The sequence below is a fragment of the Podarcis melisellensis genome (assembly GCF_964234715.1).
Source record: "Podarcis melisellensis genome assembly, chromosome: 12".
Taxonomy (NCBI): Eukaryota; Metazoa; Chordata; class Lepidosauria; order Squamata; family Lacertidae; genus Podarcis; species Podarcis melisellensis.
Window position 1 is genome coordinate 37,626,883 of NC_138544.1, and position 19,278 is coordinate 37,646,160.

General features: G+C 43.9%; 1 protein-coding gene across 2 annotated transcripts in view; it reads left to right on the forward strand.

Annotated features, from left to right (window-relative positions):
• The window catches only part of PLXDC2 (plexin domain containing 2), a 232,027-nt gene that overhangs the window by 85,012 nt on the left and 127,737 nt on the right, over window positions 1–19,278 (forward strand). For both annotated transcript variants that reach the window (XR_014161732.1, XM_081882493.1), the window contains exon 2: window positions 8,284–8,495. Coding sequence is in view for 1 of the 2 variants with exons in the window: in XM_081882493.1 (XP_081738619.1) it covers window positions 8,284–8,495 (212 nt within the window). In the remaining variant the exon portion in view is untranslated. The remainder of the gene's footprint in view (window positions 1–8,283; window positions 8,496–19,278) is intronic.

Sequence of the window (19,278 nt, forward strand, 5' to 3'; positions counted from 1 at the left end):
TGAGCAGTCAGCTAGCTGGCCGTTAGTTATCTCTTATTTTCTAAAATGTAAACTGCCACTGTGATAAATGTGGATGAAGCAATTTTGTTTTAACAGTCGCAAAGAAGGTTATTAGAAACATTGTTTTTTAAAAGGCTGTGACTCACATGATCAATGTGAAAACACTGAGCGATAGGATAGAGTTCCAGTGCTTTATTGGTAGGCATATTATTAGTAGGAGTGAATGATTCGTACTTGACAAAGTTTGCAGTTCCATTGGACTCTGTAGAACTTAACTTCTGTGTAAACATTCATAGGATTAAGCTCAAGAGCAACTGGATGTGTGTCATACAGATTGACAGTCCTTCCCAAAGGAGACTGATGTGGGACACTAGTCATTGTGGCTCCCTCTCTACATATCCTGTTCCATCCACTTGATAATGGGTAGACCCTAACCCTTAAGTCCTGTGTGAGTGTCTGGAGGCGGTTGGAGGATGGATGGCGGCTAACAGATTGAGGTTGAATACTGACAAGACAGAAGTACTGTTTTGGGGGGACAGGGGGCAGGCAGGTGTGGAGGACTCCCTGGTCCTGAATGGGGTACTTGTGCCCTCAAAGGACCAGGTGCATAGCCTGGGACTCACAGCTGTCCATGGAGGCGCAGGTCAATTCTGTGTCCAGGGCAGCTGTCTACCAACTCCATCTGGTACACAGGCTGAGACCCTATCTGCCTGCGAACTGTCTCGCCAGAGTGGTGCATGCTCTAGTTATCTCCCGCTTGGACTACTGCAATGTGCTCTATGTGGGACTACCTTTGAAGGTGACCTGGAAACTACAACTAATCCAGAATGCGGTAGCTAGACTGGGGACTGGGAGTGGCCGCCAAGACCATATAACACCAGTCCTGAAAGACCTACATTGGCTCCCAGTACGTTTCCCAGCACAATTCAAAGTGTTGAGGCTGACCTTTAAAGCCCTAAATGGCCTCAGCCCAGTATGCCTGAAGGAGCGTCTCCATCCCCATCGTTCAGCCCAGACACTGAGGTCCAGTGCGGTGGGCCTTCTGGCGGTTTCCTCATTGCAAGAACTGAGGTTACAGGGAACCAGGCAGAGGGCCTTCAAGGAAATAAGCAGCTATCTGACTTTTAGAAGACATCTGAAGGCAGCCCTGCTTCAGGAAGTTTTTAATGTTTGATGTTGGGAGCTGCCCAGAGTGGCTGGGGAAACCCAGCCAGATGGGCGGGGTATAAATAATAAATGATTATTATTATTAAGCATTATGAGGATCTTCCCCTGTATTTTAAGATAAGATGGGAAGATTTTGGGCAGTGTCTTGTGATATCTCAGAAGGGTAGCAATGAGGATTTCTAAAGAAAGAGAGGTCTACCTGTGATTAGTAGAAGTGGAATAATAAATAATTCAAAATTAGGAAACATATGCGAATTATTATCACTAAGAAGAAGTTAGCTTAATTTGTTTGTACACACACAGAGACACACACTCACACACACACACACACACACTATTTGCACGGGTGTGTGTTAATGTGCACGTGTGGGTCATTTCAGACGTAACATCAAACACTGGCTTGCTGCTAGATGAATGGATCCCTGAACTTGTACACCCATTCCTCCTTTTGCACACCTGATTTCCTCTCTCATTTCTGCTTTAGCTGCCAGCTATAATTTGCTGTTACATCCAGATCTTGCAACCTATGGTTTACACAAGCCATAGCTTGCTGTATTCTGATTTATATGGTTTGCCACTAAAGCTGCAGTCCTAACCAGGGAGTAAGCCCTAGTAAATTAAATAGGACTTCATTCTGAGCGATTATGGTTAAGATTGCAGCCTTGATCAGAAGTGAGGGGGGGAGTTATAATATAATCATAATAATTTATTCTTTATACCCCGCCCATCTGGCTGGGTTTCCCCAGCCACTCTGGGTGGCTATTATTAGAGAGTGGAAAGGGAGGAGCGAGGGGGAGGGGGCAGTGCTCCAGCACAGGACTAGTTCATGAAACGGCATTATGTCTGGATCCACCTCTTAAAACTCCATTAAAATTATTTACATGGGTTCCCTTCCCGGCCTCCGCATACATTGGTGGATGCCCTGCCCCTGTTTCACTCCCCGCTTCTGCCCCCATTTGGCCTTTCAGATTCTAAAGGACTCATGTGTCGGTGATCACGCATCTATTGTCACTGCCTGTACATCCTTGAGTCTGTCTCTTTTCTAAAGAACAGTTTATTTAGTTTTTTTCTTTCCACAAGAGGAGCTTAATAGCCCAAAAGGAAAAGGCCTGCCAGTTGTCCAGTTTATTCAGGATTTCTTTTTGCCATGAGCATTTTCTTTTGTTTAAGAAAACCCTTTGCAAAGTTAAAAATCTGTGCTATCCCTTGAAGCTATATGGTATGTTTCTGTACATTACCAGTTTTATTACACTCTTCCAATGTGTCTCCAGGCACTAGTTGCAAAGGGCAGCCCATTTAAAAACAAGAATAGCTGCCCAAGAGCAAATAGGCAGTTTACACTTCTAGGAATTAAGGAAACAGTCTGCTGATATTTTTTTCTTCTGACAGCTAAATGCTTGTATTTGTGTTTTTATTTTTTCAGTATATCACAGTGACACCCACCAGTCATTCCTTAAGGCTATCCTCCTAACCCATGGGTAGGCAAACTAAGGTCTGGGGGCCAGATCCGGCCCAATCGGCTTCTAAATCCGGCCTATGGACGGTCTGGGAATTACCATGTTTTTACATGAGTAGAATGTGCCCTTTTATTTAAAACGCATCTCTGGGTTATTTGTGGGGCATAGGAATTTGTTCATTCCCCCCCCCAAAAAAAATATAGTCCGGCCCCCCACAAGGTCTGAGGGAGAGTGGACCGGCCCCCTGCTGAAAAAGTTTGCTGACACCTAGTGGCCACTAGTTGATGCAGGCCCTCAGCACACCATGCACAGTCCAGTGGAGTTGCATGCATGTTGTAGCTTGCAATATGCGTGTGATTTATTCCTTGCACATTGCAATTCTGCGGCCAGAGTTCAGTGGCAGAACAAATGTTTTGCATGCAAAAGGACGTTCAATCCCCAGAATCTCCAGTGGCTAGAAAGGCTCAGGCCAGAGGTGACAGGAAAGTCTGAGACTCTGGAAAGCTGTTATCAATCAGACTAGACAGTACCAGGCTGGACTCTCCTAAAAACAGAGAGAGTCACAAAGCTTGGGACTTCTGAGCTTAGGGAAAAGGCAAGTCATGTGAGGGATGTGGCATAGGTGTATATAATCATGGAAGGTGTGGAGAAAGTAGATAAGGAGAAGCTTCTCCCTCTCTCATAATACAAGAACCCTGGTGAGAGATTCAGAGAGATAAAATGAAGTCCTTCCATATGCAGCATACAGATGTAAATGTTGAGATTTGCCACCACAAGTTGCAGTGATGAGCTGTTTAAAAAAGGAGATGGTTATGTACTACCTATTAATCATTATTATTAACCTGTGGGATAGCTCAGATCGGAGAGCACAAGACTCTTCGGGTTCTGGGTTCGAGACCCACACCTGCATCACAGGTGCTAGATAACCCCTCCAACTCTACAATTCTATGGGTCTAGGATTAATTAATTATCATCTGCATTTTAGTGGATACATCTTTGCATTGTTTCAATCCCATATAGCTTAACTACTTTTTAACGACAACCCTTCGTATGTTCTTAGCTATGTGTGCTTTGTCTGTATTTTTAAAATTTTTTTTTAAAAAAACTACTTTTTAACGACAACCCTTCGTATGTTCTTAGCTATGTGTGCTTTGTCTGTATTTTTTAAAAAAAATTCTGTGAGCTGCATAGAGTCCCAGTGTTTTGGGAAAGGCAGGGTATAAATAAATAGATAATGTCTGCCGTATCAGAGACATCGTGGATTTGAATCCCAGCTGCTGGGGAGCATGAGTGGGAAACATATAATCCTGCTTGTGGGCTTCCCATGTTGCACTCCTGTTCCCATCAGCCCCAGACAGCATGGCCAAAGGACAGGCAGGGTGAGGGTTGAAGCCCAACACCTGGAGGGTACCATGTTGGCTACCCCTGCCATAGGCAAGTGGTTGGCCACTGTGGACATGGACTGCTGGACTAGATAGGTCTTTGACCTAGCCCAGCAGGCGACTTATTATATGGTTGGGTGGAACAATGGCAACTTCATAGATTTGGATATAGAACACTTTCCACCCTGTGTCTGGCTTCTATATTCATTTAGGGGAAATGTCACTTGAAAGAGGTGGCTTGTGGACTGTTATGGACTATATTTGACATAGATATGGAACCTGCTGGGCATTGATTTAAAATTTGATTGTCCCACACTTGTTTTGTTTGTTACTGTTATTGTTCTATTCATTTTACTTTTATGTGGCTTAAACTTGATGTAAAAACTTAGTAATAATAATAATGATTTATTTTTTAAAAAAGAAAAGGGGCCTCAGGGGGTACATGAATGTGACATTACTGACCAGGAAAGTACTTCTGATAGTAACAGCATGCAAACTGTAGACTGTGTTATGTGGTGATTGGTTCAGTGCGTAGATGTGCAAAGGAATAAGCTGTTGGCATATGATTCTGAGACATGGTTTTCACAATGTTTCCTATGTGGAGTTCCTTTCCACATAAAACTACCACCACAAGATTGCTTGAGGCAACCATTTCAATTCCCATTGAAAACATTGGTCCACAGACATTTGACTGTTCACAGTTACTGGGACTGACCATGCGGAGAGAGAGAGAGATATGCTAGGAAAGCAGCCCTTGAGACAATATGCTTTCTAGTGAGAATGCAGTACAGCTTTTCTCCAGCTCTATTCCCCCCAAAAGTTCCACTGCTGGTTTTTCTAACATGTGCAGCTCCATTTGCATAGACAGTGAGTTCAATCAGTTAAGCATATACATGAGAAAGCCTGTTTTCTCCACACACATGACCCCTGAAATGGTTTTAAGGGCTTAACTCTATTTGATTCCAAATTTAAGCTGTATGCTACCAGTATTAGGTGCAGGATCTGGGATGGATAGCCCCGAAAAACAAATTAAGAATCTGTTTTCAGCTTAATTGGTTAAAATAGAAAATGGATCTTTCTTCTACTTTCACAGTTGAGCATGTTTTCTATTTTATTTTTTTCTCAGGAAGCAACTTAGCACAAATGCCTCTGTATCAGAATAAGGCCTAACTGGTAGCTATTCTTTTTTTTTTTAATTGCGGTTTCTTCCCACCCTCTCTGCTCAAATATTCTTTTGAGACCTGCCTGTGTTGAGTGAATTATAAGACACACACATTTCTGGTGTAGTGCTTCTCTCATTGATTGCACTGACTGGAGAGGGCTGGATTGATCAACAGCAGCCACAAGTGGCCCTGAATGCAGCCAACAAACCATTCATTAATTCTGACTGATCTCAGCATAGTAAGAGCTTGTCAAGACTGCCAGTTACCCTTCCCTTCATGCCGCTTTCCTCCGAGGTAGAGCTCCGATCTCAAATTTAAATTCAACATAAGCGGGGAATAAAATTGCCAGCCTAATCACTTTAGCGTCTAATTTTATGCAAACCTCAAGGACAACTGCTAAAATCATTAGAGCAAAACGCAGGCTTAATTATGTGTTCATTATAAACCCCCTTGCTGCTAATCTCGCTCCTTCCAAAACAGTGCTGTGAGATCTTTGCTGGGGGAGAGCTTCATGCAAGGTTTCGTCTTGTGTGGCAGTGAGTGAAGGGATTATAAACAACAAAAGCCTTGTGCATCGGGCACTGTGCTTCTCCAGCACGAAGTACGGAGTGTTATTGCAGCACTGCCTCTGTCCACATAAATTGCAAAGCAAGCTGCTGCTAATCAGTGCTACCTTCTCTTATGATGGAACTATTTGTCAGATGCCCTTACAATATCTGGCTGTTTTCCAGCTGAATTGAATGACATTGCTGTGCTAATTGAGTGCAAACTCTGAGATCTTCGGTGATAACAGTCCAAGTCCCTTATAAAATTTCCTGTGAGTCTAATGTCTTTCTATCCGCAGAGGTCATTAGCTGCATTCAGCTATTGCTCTGAAGAAACAGAGAAAGTTAATACTGTAGCAGGGGGAAGCTAGGATGTGCAAAATATTCTCCTTTATTTACATGGCTGTATCCATTTTCCCACAAACCGGCATTATTGTTTGGGACTCCTGCAAACAAAAGCAGATACAGTTGTTTCTGCGGTGTAGATCCAAATCACTATGCATCTAACTTGAATATTATTATGTGCAGCAGGCTTATCTGTACAGTGGTACCTCTGGTTACAAACTTAATTCGTTCCAGAGGTCTGTTCTTAACCTGAATCGGTTCTTAACCTGAAGTACCACTTTAGCTAATGGGGCCTCCCACTTCTGCCGTGCCACTGCCACACGATTTCTGTTCTCATCCTGAGGTAGAGTTCTTGGAGTCTGTAACCCAAAGTGTTTGTAACCCGAGGTACCACTGCACATTGCTTTCTCCATGTTAAACTACAAACATCATTCTGAGGGGGCCAGTGCAGGTAGAATCATCATTGTGATTCACATGGACCCTTGGCTGAACTGTGCATTGCCTTGCACATTCATTTTGCAAGTCCCTCAGTAACGAGTATTTATTTTGTCCTGCTTTTGTTTTGTTTTAGATATACAGTGGTACCTTTGGTTGCAGACACAATCCATTCCGGGGTGCCATTCACACCCCGAAAAGTCCGTAACCAGAGCGATGCTTCTGCGCATGTGCGTGGCGAAACCCGGAAGTAAACACTTCCAGGTTTGCCGTGTTCTTAACCTGAAAAAACGCAACATGAAGTAATTGCAAGAAGTGATATGACTGTATATTATTATCATTATTATTTATATGCCACCCATCTAACTGGGTTGCCTCAGCCACTCTGGGCAACTTCCAACAAATCAAAAACATTAAGCACATAAAAACACCAAACATAAAAAACTTCCCCATATCTATCCATCTGCTGGGGTTTTTTAAACTACTATTTCCTGTTTTTACTGTACATCACCTTGAGATGATTGTGTAGAAGGCAATAAATAAATTGATGGTGATAATTCCAAATGAGCTACCTGTTCAGTAAAGTTTTAAGGTGCAGTTTTTGCTGCAGGACCAGAGAGGTATGGATGCTCATAGAATTCCCAGGCTAAGCTGCACTTAAAATTTTTAAAAAATGTTTCAAGCTTTGCCATCCCCCCCCACTGCACCCCACCCACACCAAGCCTGCTGGTTGTGCAAATTGATGGTACCATCTGGGCTACATTAGCAAAAAAACACAGGGAATGATGGGGGCGTTTAAAAATGTGTAAGTGGTTGAAGGTGAACTTGAGACCAGAAACAGCGTGGGCACAGTTTCACATAGACTATGAAAAGGTTTTCAAGGAGCTAGAAGAAAACTTGGAAAGTATCTTATCTGGTGATGCCTGTTCAAGAATCTTGAAAATTTTAATGCATGATTCTAAAATGCCATCAACACCATGAACTAAATAAGTGTTGTGTTTATATGCATCTAAAGGCATTTTAGCTATTGTAAGTAAAAATCTTTTTTTTTTTAATGCCCATACCTTCAAATCATTCCTCCCCTAATGTGAATTTATCATAGAGTCATGCTATTAGGACAAAGATTTGGAAAGTCATATGCACTCATCTGATCAAGGTTATCTATCACCGATTTTTTTAAATTAAACTGCTGCTGCCTATAATGAATGTATTCAGAAAACTGACCTCCAAAAGGCAGTGTTCAGTTATGAATTGGCCCAAAGAACGGTTCTATTAAGGTTTTTACTAGCAGATTAGTGTCAACTGTAGCAGCAGAATAACTTTCAGAGCTATAGATAGTTGGTTAGGTAACTTCAAAATAAAACATACGGTGCATGTTTGTAAGCATGACATATCAGAAACCTCTCACTACTTGAAAACTAAAGAAGTATTGCCTTAAAAGCTGGCACTTTTCTCCTGTTTTCCCCCAACCTATACAAGAGTAAGAATATTGTCTAATTAACATGCCATATTTCTGCAGCTAGTCATATAAAGAAGCGTTGAGGTTTCTGTCTGAAAAGTATTGTTAATAAAATGCATTTGATATATATTTTAATAAAATGGAACAAGAGTGAGGTATCAGTTGTCTCAGTGAGGCCCCAAAGTTTGCAGAAATGCAAAACAAACCCACAAAACATTTTGTTGCATGATCCACTCCTAAGTAATACGTATCAAAAGAATGTTGCTGGATTATTATTTTTTCTACCTCGCTTTAACCCTTTCCCCCAACAAAAATCTCTTTGTCAAATAGGTGCATTTTATGAAATGGTTCCAAGCTTTCCTCGAGTGGAGGAGAACATTCGTGTGGATTCCTACAGATACAGCCACAGATGGAAACGGCATTCAGAGTTCCTCAAGTCAGTTGACACCAACAGAGCCAGTGTGGGGCAGGACTCTTCAGAACCTGGGGGCTTCACAGATCTGCTGCTTGATGACACACATGACAACACTACCCAGATTGAGGTAGGGATCTATTTATCTTCGTTCTGTTACCTTAAGATACCTGCATGGTGAGGAGGGGATATGAAAACTTGTCACCATATAGGGATTGTTAGGGGCTAGGGAGCAGGGGATCCTCAGGCTCAGGGGCTGAATGTGTCTCTCCAGGCCACACTTCTCACCAGAGTGGAATTTGCCCTTGAACACATAGAGAGGGGTGTGTGAGTTTGTAGAAACTGGCCTACTGTCAGAGGTTGTAATGTTTACATTAATTGCACTGTCCACTTTTGCCTCTGGCTCTGTCCAACACTGGCATGTGGCCCCCAGAAGGAAATGTGGCCCTGGGCTGAAAAAGGTTCCCTGCTGTGTAATGGTGCTACACACACACACACACACACACACACACAAGCTTTGTGCCCAAAACTTTTTGTGTTAGATCCAGTTTCCTTCCCACTATTGCTTTTTTCTTAATGGCTTCGCTGCACGATAAAAAAACTTGCTAATGCCTCCACTCTTGATATACGAGCAGGTCCTTAATGGATAACCACAGTAGAGGTAGCTGTGTGCTTGTGCCTGTTCTGAATAACTATCATTTCTCCCAATGCTTTATGCTCATCAAAAGCCCCACACAGTGGCGTTGATCTTAGTTGCTCTTCTTTTTCACATTTTGCTCTTTATGTTTTGGATTATAGTCTCTTATTTATATTGAATGATATTCCTACGAAGTGAGATTCCATTTTAAAAAAAATCAGACATTTTTCTCCAGTATAATGCAGTGTACTTTGATATAGTGCCAAAATATAGCTAGATTTACATTGTTAGTATCTCCTCACCCATTTCCTTAGGTTACAGGGGTTTTTTTAAAAAAAAATAATGGCGTCCCTCCTTCCTCTGCATGCTCCAATTCCCCCTCTGACAGCCCATTTCATTGCGAACTGTCGTTTGGTTATACATGCAAACTGAGCAAATAATGGCTTGTGAAATCTATCATTTGTTTCTAAATCAGCTTGGTTTGAAGGCAACCATAGTTTGTCTGGATGTAATGGCACACTATGGTTTGCCAGAAATTAGGGCCAGCTCACTGGGCTCTCATGCCAGGCCAATACTGATGTTATGCTAAAGCATTGTTTAGCTTTCTGTGGAAGAGTGCAGGGAGCCCTGGGACTGCATACTCCTCCTTCTCTCTCTCCCACTAGCACATGTGAGAGGAGACCAGAATATTGTGTTCTTAACCAGATTTCCTTGGGAATCCCAGTTTGATAAAAACTCTATATAATTTAAACAAGACAGGATCAAACTCTAGTAAGATCCTGAAGTGTTCACCAACTAGAACTTAAACTAACCAAAGTTCCCCCCCCTCAAAGTTTTGGGTGTAGTGGGGAAACTCTGGTTAGATTAAAACAAGAAATAGAGGAGTTTGCTCATTTTCTTTGCTGCATGCCGGAGGCATAGATGATAGCACAAGCCTGATGCTAGCTGCAGCTCATTGATGTGATGATAAGCCATGGTTTACCATTATGTTCAGACCACTGCCCTGAGTTATAATTGCTGCAAGAATTAAATGACCTACATACTAGGTATAAATTCCAAAGGCAGGGATTTCATTTCTTGAAAAAGGATTTGCTGCTTGAACTGCGCTCATAACTCTGCTGTAGTTATCATGATGTGTATAGAAAAACAACCACAATAAACGCTCTTGATGTATCTGACTACGCTTGCTTGGATGTCACACTAAGCCAACTTAGCTCAGCAATGCATAGCGTAGTGATGAAAGGGACAGGGGAAGAGCAAAACAGCTCCATGCTCTTCTCTTGGGAGTCGAACACACAGGAAGTTGCCACATACTGAGTCAAGGCTTTGATCTACTTGGCTCAGTATTGTGCACTGACCAGCATAGGCGCCGACTCCATGGGGCCTGAGGGGGCCTGAGCCCCCTCAAAAATTCGTTTAGTTATATTATGCTTTGAAAAATCACAAGATTATGTTGGTATTTTTTTATTTTCCTTGTTTGACGATAGTTACCTTTTAAAATACATTCAGTAATGAGTTAAAACAAAGCCACTCCCGATCTAGAGAGGGTGTGGGGTGTTGGGATACTGCCAGGGAGACAAAGGCCATCACTGCCTTCACGTCGTCTCCGGACGATCTGTTGATCTCTGTAGTCACGCAGTATCTGGAATTAGCGGCACCAAGCCTCAGAAACATTCCTGCCACATTCCTGGGCTGGTGCACACTCTTTCAGCAGAGTTCACACAGCAAAAGTTGCACTCAGGAGAGTATCATTTAGAATGTTTATTCAGCGTTGATCAGAACAAAGAAAAACATGACCGACTGCTAGCGTGTTCTGGCGCAGAGAGAGAAAACGAAAGCAATAGCAAACTTAAACATCCTGAGAAACAGGAAACACGCAGACTCTGACTCATACAGCCTGCTCCCTTTTAAGGTGGAACGGAAATATCCTAACATCCTCCCCCTTTCCGTGTAACCTGTAGTACCTGTGGTTCACCCAATTGCAACTTCTGTACGTAAACCTTAAGTTGTTCTCTGTTAACAACCTTAGACAACAGATCAGCAGGAATTTCATTTCCTGGCATGTAGGACACCTGAATCAGTCCTTTCTGGATACACTCCCTTGCACGATGTAGCTTAATCTGCAAGTACTTGGTTCTTTGCTTGCAACTCTCTGAGTTCAGCAAAGCCAAACAGGATCTATTGTCTTGGTATACCTGTATAGGACATTTCACAGAAACCCCAATGTCCTTAAACAGTTGCATCAACCATTCACAATCCATGAGTGAAAATGACAGAGCATTGAGTTCTGCTTCACAGGAACTTAGGCTCACTGTTGTCTGCTTTTTGCACAACCAGTCAAACAGACAGTGGTTGTACATGTAGCACACTCCAGAAGTGCTTGTACCATCCGTGGTGTCACTTCCAAAACTTGCATCTGCAAAGATTTCAAGATCTCCAGTCTTCTGACTGGTGAACCTCAGCCTGTAGTGCATAGTCCCTTTCAAATAGCGGGCTATGCGCTTCAAAGCTTTCCAATCCTGAACAGTAGGATTGTTAGCATGTCTGCTAAGCAGGTTAGTGCTTACAGCAATGTCAGGTCTTGAGCACCTAGCAATGAAATTCAACTTGCCTAGAATGCATCTGTACAGCGTAGTGTCAGAAAACGCTTCAGCAGTACTATCTACCTGGTAACCCGTCACCATCGGTGTGTCTGCTGGGTTTGCATCAACCAAATTCAACCTGGTTAATACATCAGCAATTTTCTGTGTTTGGTGTACCAGAAAATTACCTGCTTGGTCCCTCTCCACTTGCAGAGAAAGATAGTTGGATACCTCACCAAGATCCTTCATGTCAAAGTGCTCCTTCAGCTGAGCTAGGGTGCTTTGGTAAAAAGCCTGATTCTTCCAAAACATCAGAAGATCATCAACAAAACATAAACAATACAGTTTGTTTTGTCCCTCCTCTTTGACAAACACACATGGATCAGCTTTGCCCTGGTGAAAACCTAGAGAAAGCAACGTCTCAGTGAGTTTTGTGTTCCAACACCTGGCACTCTGCTTGAGACCATATAAGGATTTCCGCAGTTTACAGACCATTCCCTTCTGTATCTGCATTCCATCAGGTGGAAGCATATACAGCTCCTCCCCCAGAATCCCGTACAAGAAAGCTGTATTTATGTCATGGTGAGAAACATGCAGTTTCTCCTCTGCAGCTATCTTGAGCATTAGCCGAATGCTCTCATATTTGACGGTGGGTGAGTAGGTCTCGTGGTAATCCTGTCCTGGTACCTGTGAAAAACCTCTGGCAACCAATCTGGCTTTGTGTCTGACAACCTTGCCATTCTGGTCTGTCTTGGCCTTGAAGACCCATTTGCTGCCAACCAGTCTCATTCCTGGGACTACCGGTACCAATTCCCAAGTTTGGTTCCTGTTCAAGGAATCAACTTCAGCCTTCATGGCATTAAGCCAAGGCTCAGCATCTTTAGAGGTTAACTCCTGAACCTCTTTGAAGCTTGAAGGTTCCCACACCTTCTCTGAGCTACTAAGAACAGCAGTTGCCATCTTACCAAACTCATCAGCAAATCTCTTTGGAGGTCTGCCTTTGGTGGCCCTCTCAGATCTGCGAACCAGACGTAAGTCTTCTGGACTCATCTCCTCCTTCTTAGGAGAAAAGTGACCAATGGTGAACAGTGGTTCTTCCAGTTCATTGTCAGACGCATCAGATGGTCTGACTGAGGCCTTTGCGCTCTTGTAGTCTGCTGTGTCATCACTGTCACTGACAGCAGCAGCAGCGCCACCAACTGAACTGGAATCCGAACTCTGATCATCATCATCATCATCATCATCATCCTCATCCTCAGCTTTCTCAACATCATCTGTCTTTTTCCCATCACCTTCATCCTCCTCTGGGTAACTCTGGAAAATTCCCACATTTTCCCCCCACTTAGGATTGTACTCAACACTCTTGGTGAACTTAATGGACTTAGAGTTAGTCATCCACACCCTGTATGCACCTTTCTCGTACCCCATGAACAAACCATGTGCCCCACGCTTCCCAAGCTTGTTGTTTTGTGGGGAGTGTACCCACATGTCAGAACCGAAGATTCTCATGTGCTTGACGTTCGGTTTCTTTCCAAACATCTTCTCGTACGGAGTGCAACCTATGGGTGATGACAGTCTGCGATTAACGGTATAAACCACTGTCGACAGAGCTTCCCCCCAAAACTTCTCAGGGAGGTTGGCATCGTGCAACAAGGTTTTTAGGCCTTGAAGCAACGTTTGATTTGCTCGCTCCGCAAGTCCATTCATCCATGGCGATCTAGGCGTTGATAAATCATGCTGGATTCCCTTCTCAGTCAGGAAAGCTTCAAACTGCTGAGAAGTGAACTCCCCGCCCCGATCGGTAAAAAGACAACCGATACTTTCACCACGAACATTCTGCAACCAAGCACAGAATGCCTTGAACTTAGGGAATGCTTGCGATTTCTGCTCAAGCATAAACACATGAATGTACCTAGAAAAAGAATCAATTAGAACCATGAAGTACCTTGCTCCTCCCAAAGAGGGCGCAAGTGGCCCTACCAGGTCTGCATGCACTAGCTGGTAGGGTTTGGAAGCCTGCCTGCTAGACTCCTTGCCTTTTGGAGCAACCTTCACCTTGTTCTCTGCACAAGATATACATTTCATGTGGTACTTACAAGGTTTGATGCTCAAACCTTCAACCAACCCTGGCATCTTGGCTAGCGCTTGCCAAGACATGTGACAAAATCTTCGATGTGCTTCATGAATACAACCTGCGTGAAGAACCTTGTTAGTTTGTGCAACACAACAAGAATCAGCATTAGACACAACAGCATTGTCATCATAAGTTATACAGAATAAACCATCCATAAACTTTGCATGCAAAAAGTCCTCTTTGCCTTTCCTGATGACACAGACGCTCCTCTTGAAGGAAATCTCAAAACCACGCCCAGTCAGCTGTGGGACGCTCAGCAGATTGTCCTTCGCTCCAGGTACATAAAGCACATTACTTATGGTTGTATGCAAACTTGCAAGTTTAACAGTCCCTTCTCCTGCAATTTGCAACGTCCTTCCATCAGCCAGGTGGATCTCTCCTTCTTGAGGTGTAAAGGAGATAAACAGGTGCCTATCCTTTGTTAAATGGCGCGTGCACCCTGAGTCCACAATAAACTTGGCTTTAGCCCTTGGAGTAGTCTTTGCAGCAAGCAAAACCTTGTTTTCCACCAGCGTGGGCTTTTGCAGCTTGCCCCCCTGCTCCTGGCCATGAGGCTTGCCTTTAGCCTTTGGTGAAGCTGTGCCAGCTAACAACGCTTTGTTTTCCACTGGCGTGGGCTCTTCACTCTCCCTCTGCTTCGGGCCATCTGCAGGCATCTGTCTTTGTTTACCTCTGGCCTTCCGGCCTCTGCAAAGACGATGACCTTGGCTCCCACGAGAAACAGAGCTCTCAGCTGCCGACTCCTTGGCTCCCCCTGGAGGCTGGAATGCTGCCTGGGCTGACATCACAGTCTGCTCCCCCTGCAGCTTGCAATCGGTGCCCTCAGCATCCCTGCATTCATTCGCATTCTGGGAAACAGCCAGGACTTCCGATGCAGTCAAACTCTGAGCATTCAGACTCTCAGCTGGGATGACTGGCAGATGAGCTCTCTTTAAAGCATTCCACATCTTACGTGCCGTCACGTTGCCAGCAAGCGTTTTTATTTCCTCCAGAGAGACGGACAAGACGATTATGTCAATGGCCCTCGAATTCTGGGCCTCCCATTTCTCTGTCAGAGGAACTGGGGGGGCTTGGGACACGGTTTGCCACACTCCGTACTGACGCAGCAAGCTCTCACACCATTTTGCCCAGGTCTGATAATTTCCCCCATTTAACTTAGGGCATTCAGCAGCTTCAGACACTTGGAAAAACTCCATTCCAGGTCTTTACGTGAGCCCGAGTCTCTTTCTTTACTTCAAAGACTCCTTATCTTGGCTCCCATTAATCACGAATTCTCTGGCGCTGCTCCCAGACCAATTAAGCCTTGCCGTGCAGCCCAACAGAAAAGCCTCCTCATTTTGCTTTTCACATACCTCAGCAGCAGTCTGTTGCATTTTCATTCTTACTCTCCTTTAAGTGCCGTGAATCTGGGCCCATAGCCTGTTGTTGGGATACTGCCAGGGAGACAAAGGCCATCACTGCCTTCACGTCGTCTCCGGACGATCTGTTGATCTCTGTAGTCACGCAGTATCTGGAATTAGCGGCACCAAGCCTCAGAAACATTCCTGCCACATTCCTGGGCTGGTGCACACTCTTTCAGCAGAGTTCACACAGCAAAAGTTGCACTCAGGAGAGTATCATTTAGAATGTTTATTCAGCGTTGATCAGAACAAAGAAAAACATGACCGACTGCTAGCGTGTTCTGGCGCAGAGAGAGAAAACGAAAGCAATAGCAAACTTAAACATCCTGAGAAACAGGAAACACGCAGACTCTGACTCATACAGCCTGCTCCCTTTTAAGGTGGAACGGAAATATCCTAACATGGGGTTGCGGGCTCTCGACCCATGGCGTCAGCCCTGCGAGAAGCGGGGATTCCCCCCAGCTCATTAATATTCACCGCCCACGGCGGCAGCCAATTGGCTGCCGCAAAGGGCGGGCCCTCACAGGTTCACTTAAGGTCGGGGCAGCCCGGGGCTTGCCCCTTTCGTTCCCACAGCAGCAGCGGTTTGGAGGTCTTGGGCCCCCCCAATATTTTTTATAAGTCGGTATGGGGCCCCGCCCCCCCAATATTTTTTATAAGTCGGCGCCCCTGCTGACCAGCAGCAGCTCTTCAGGGTTTCAGGAAAAGGACTTCCTGAACCTGGGAACTTCTATATGCAAAGCAGATGCTCTGCCACAGACCAGACTGGTCCCACACTTACCATGTCATATGAACCAGGTAATTACTGTACTTAAAATGGATTGCCATTACAGCATTTTGTGGTTGGGGAGTTTGGAATGTAATTTCTCTTGTAAGTAGGGATGGACACTGGCGTTCACTGTTCAATTCTTTTCTGTCCTATTTCTGCTGTAATTTGTGGTTTATTTATTTTTTAACCACTTGTGTGAATAGCAAACTGAAACCATTTTCCTTTCTCAAAACACACATTTTAAAATGCATATATATATATATCAGGAAGTGTGAAGCCAGAGGGTAGCCTTAGTCTGGGATGCGAGGATCCATTGGTTCATAATGGAATTCTCAAATATCAGATTAATCAACCATCCCTCTTAGTTAAGTGTAATCTCAAAGTTGACAGCCGGGCTAGAAATATTAAAACAAGAGTGTATGTGTCTGTCTCTCTTTGAAGCAGACACTTCCTCCCATCCATTCCCACCTGGAACACAATTGAGTTAGAGATCACACCTTTGAGGCAATTAAGCCATGTCACTTTACAGTTTAGAAATTAAGCTCTGGAAGGAGCAGACAGCAATCAGTGGGGGGCATCTTCTTTCTTTAAAACTTTTGAGTTAATTGCACATGAAAGCAGCTTCTAATTCCACCCCTTCCAGCCCTCTTCAAAACTGCTCAGATTACCTTCACAGTTCAATTCACACTCAACAATGACTCAGTTACAGGATTCTTTTTTATAAAAAAGAAAGAGAGAGAGAGAGATAAAACAGCTGACTTTGCCAACACAGGGGTGTCATTTAGGAGTGATTATGGAGGATACGGACTCAGTGCTGTGCTGAGCAGGGCAGGAGTGAATTAATACTTTCAAAACAAAAAGTTTAAGGCATATGAACAGAAGCTGTTTCATGGGTGGATTATTTCTTCTGGCTTCTCCCCCAACCTCTGCAAGTGTGCAGCTGCATGAAACAGCTTCTGCACATGTGCACGTGGAAGCCGTTAATCACACTTCCATCGAACACTGGGAGGTCCCATTCTCTGCACATCCAATATGTATTGGTACCTTGGAACTCAAACGGCTTGGCTCCCGAACAAATCGACTCCCGAACACCACAAACCCAGAAGTGAGTGTGAACTTTTTTTGGATGCCGAACATCCAATGCGGCTTCTGCAGCTTCTGATTGAGTGCAGGAAGCTCCTGCAGCCAATCGAAAGCCGTGCCTTGGTTTTCAAACCATTTCAGAGTCAAACGGACTCCCAGAACGGATTAAATTTGAGAACCAAGGTACCACTGTACGTACACACAAGCCATTTCAGGCAGCTTCAAGTCACACTTGCTTGGGACCTCTGTTAAGGAAAGTAGACATGACTTAAAGCCCTCTCCAGAGCATGGGAAGGTTGGGGTTGGACTTACACAGGAAAGTTGTGGGGAGGATGCAACTAAGTTACATAGGCAAGTAAGTTGTGCACTATCAAATATTGCAGAATTTTGGGGGTAGGGGTTGTTCCCTCCGCCAGTACCAAGATTAAGCGTTGGAATTATCTGTGGACAGTATCATTTTCCTTGTGGTACCTTACTGTTCAATAATTAAAATGTAATGGAAATGGAATCTACTCCAGAGCATAGTAAGTTGCTGCTTTGAATAAAATTTCTACGTGGATGCTGAGACCAGTTGGTAATTGAAAGCAAAGGTTTTTCCTGTTGTTCCTAAGGGACTGCAGAAAAACAAATTTGCCATATTCTTCTTAGGAAACTATTCTGTTATGCTGAAGAGTCCCAGGTGCTGTATTAAATTGTTTTCATTCAAGCTTTTCAAGAGTTTATTCCAGAAAATTACCTTGCCATTAAACAGGGAATACAATTTATTCTATGCATAATCAAATCCTCTGTGTTCAGGCAGCAAGAAGGGGTGTGTGTGTGTGTGTGTGTGTGTTTGTGTATGTAGAAGGAGGAGAACATTTTTGTCTCCCTAACGCAGAGTTAAAAGAAGAGTTGAAGCTTTTTCAAAGCGTGTTGATTTTTTAATATGTTAATCACAATCAAATGTAAATCACATGCATTTCTGTTATACCCTTCACCTTCCCTTTTCTTTTAAGGTGCTTTTAATAAAGAAAAATGGGAAAGTGAATTTTTTTTACCATTCATAAATCAAAAAAGAAGCTTGGCATTTGGATCTGAAACCAGAATTCTTATGGGATTGTAATTCATTTACATCTATATATACTGTCCAGCTGGTTTTTTGTTCACCTCGTGATGTCATATGTTCCTAGGCAGCTGATGAACTAATACATCACTGTCTTATTTTCTTCTAGGCCTCTTCCCCCCTAGTTCCCAATTGCATTTGTTAAGTTAGTATTGACAAATACAGTATGCTTGGTAGGTAGGAGGTCTGGGTTAGCTGGTCTAATTTTCTTTATAGCGAACTTTGCAGCGGATTAAGATAGCAAAAGGTCTAACAGGAACTAGCTTGTAATAATGGTCACAAATATTCTGATCATGAAGGAATTTTTGAGATTAACTAAGGAGTATTTGAGGGGACGCGGGTGGCGCTGTGGGTAAAACCTCAGCGCCTAGGACTTGCCAATTGTTAGGTTGGCGGTTCGAATCCCCACGGCGGGGTGAGCTCCTGTCGTTCGGCCCCAGCGCCTGCCAACCTAGCAGTTCGAAAACCACCCCCGGGTGCAAGTAGATAAATAGGGACCGCTTACCAGCGGGAAGGTAAATGGCGTTCCGTGTGCTGCGCTGGCTCGCCAGATGCAGCTTGTCACGCTGGCCACGTGACCCGGAAGTGTCTGCGGACAGCGCTGGCTCCCGGCCTATAGAGTGAGATGAGCGCACAACCCTAGAGTCTGGCAAGACTGGCCCGTACGGGCAGGGGTACCTTTACCTTTACCTTAAGGAGTATTTGTGCAGTAAGACGCACTGATCATTTTAAGGAGCAAGCTCAGCAGCACTCAGTTGGGCATTAGGAAAAACCTCTTGACAGTAAGAGCAGTTTGACTGTGATGCAAACTATCTTGGGGTGTGCGTGTACTCATTTATTTCACTTGCTGGAGACCTTCCGGCAGAAGCTGGGCATCTGTTCAGGATGCTCCAACTCTGGATTTCCTGCTATGATTTTAGTAAGGCAAACACCTCCTTGGATGCCTTGCATCAAGCAGTGTTTTAATATTTATTTAAAATATTTATATACCAGTTGATTGTAAAAACACACACGCACAAAAAAAAAAACCCAGAAAAACTTATCAGCAGTGTACAATGAATATGAAAGCCCAGCTACTCCTGAGAAACTCCATTTCTGCAATCATTCTAGGCCTGGAGGCAGAGTCTTCTCTGAGGGAAACGAATCTATTTTCTTGATATGTTGCCTCTCCCTGGGGGAGAGATGGCTGGGCATTCTTCTACCTCA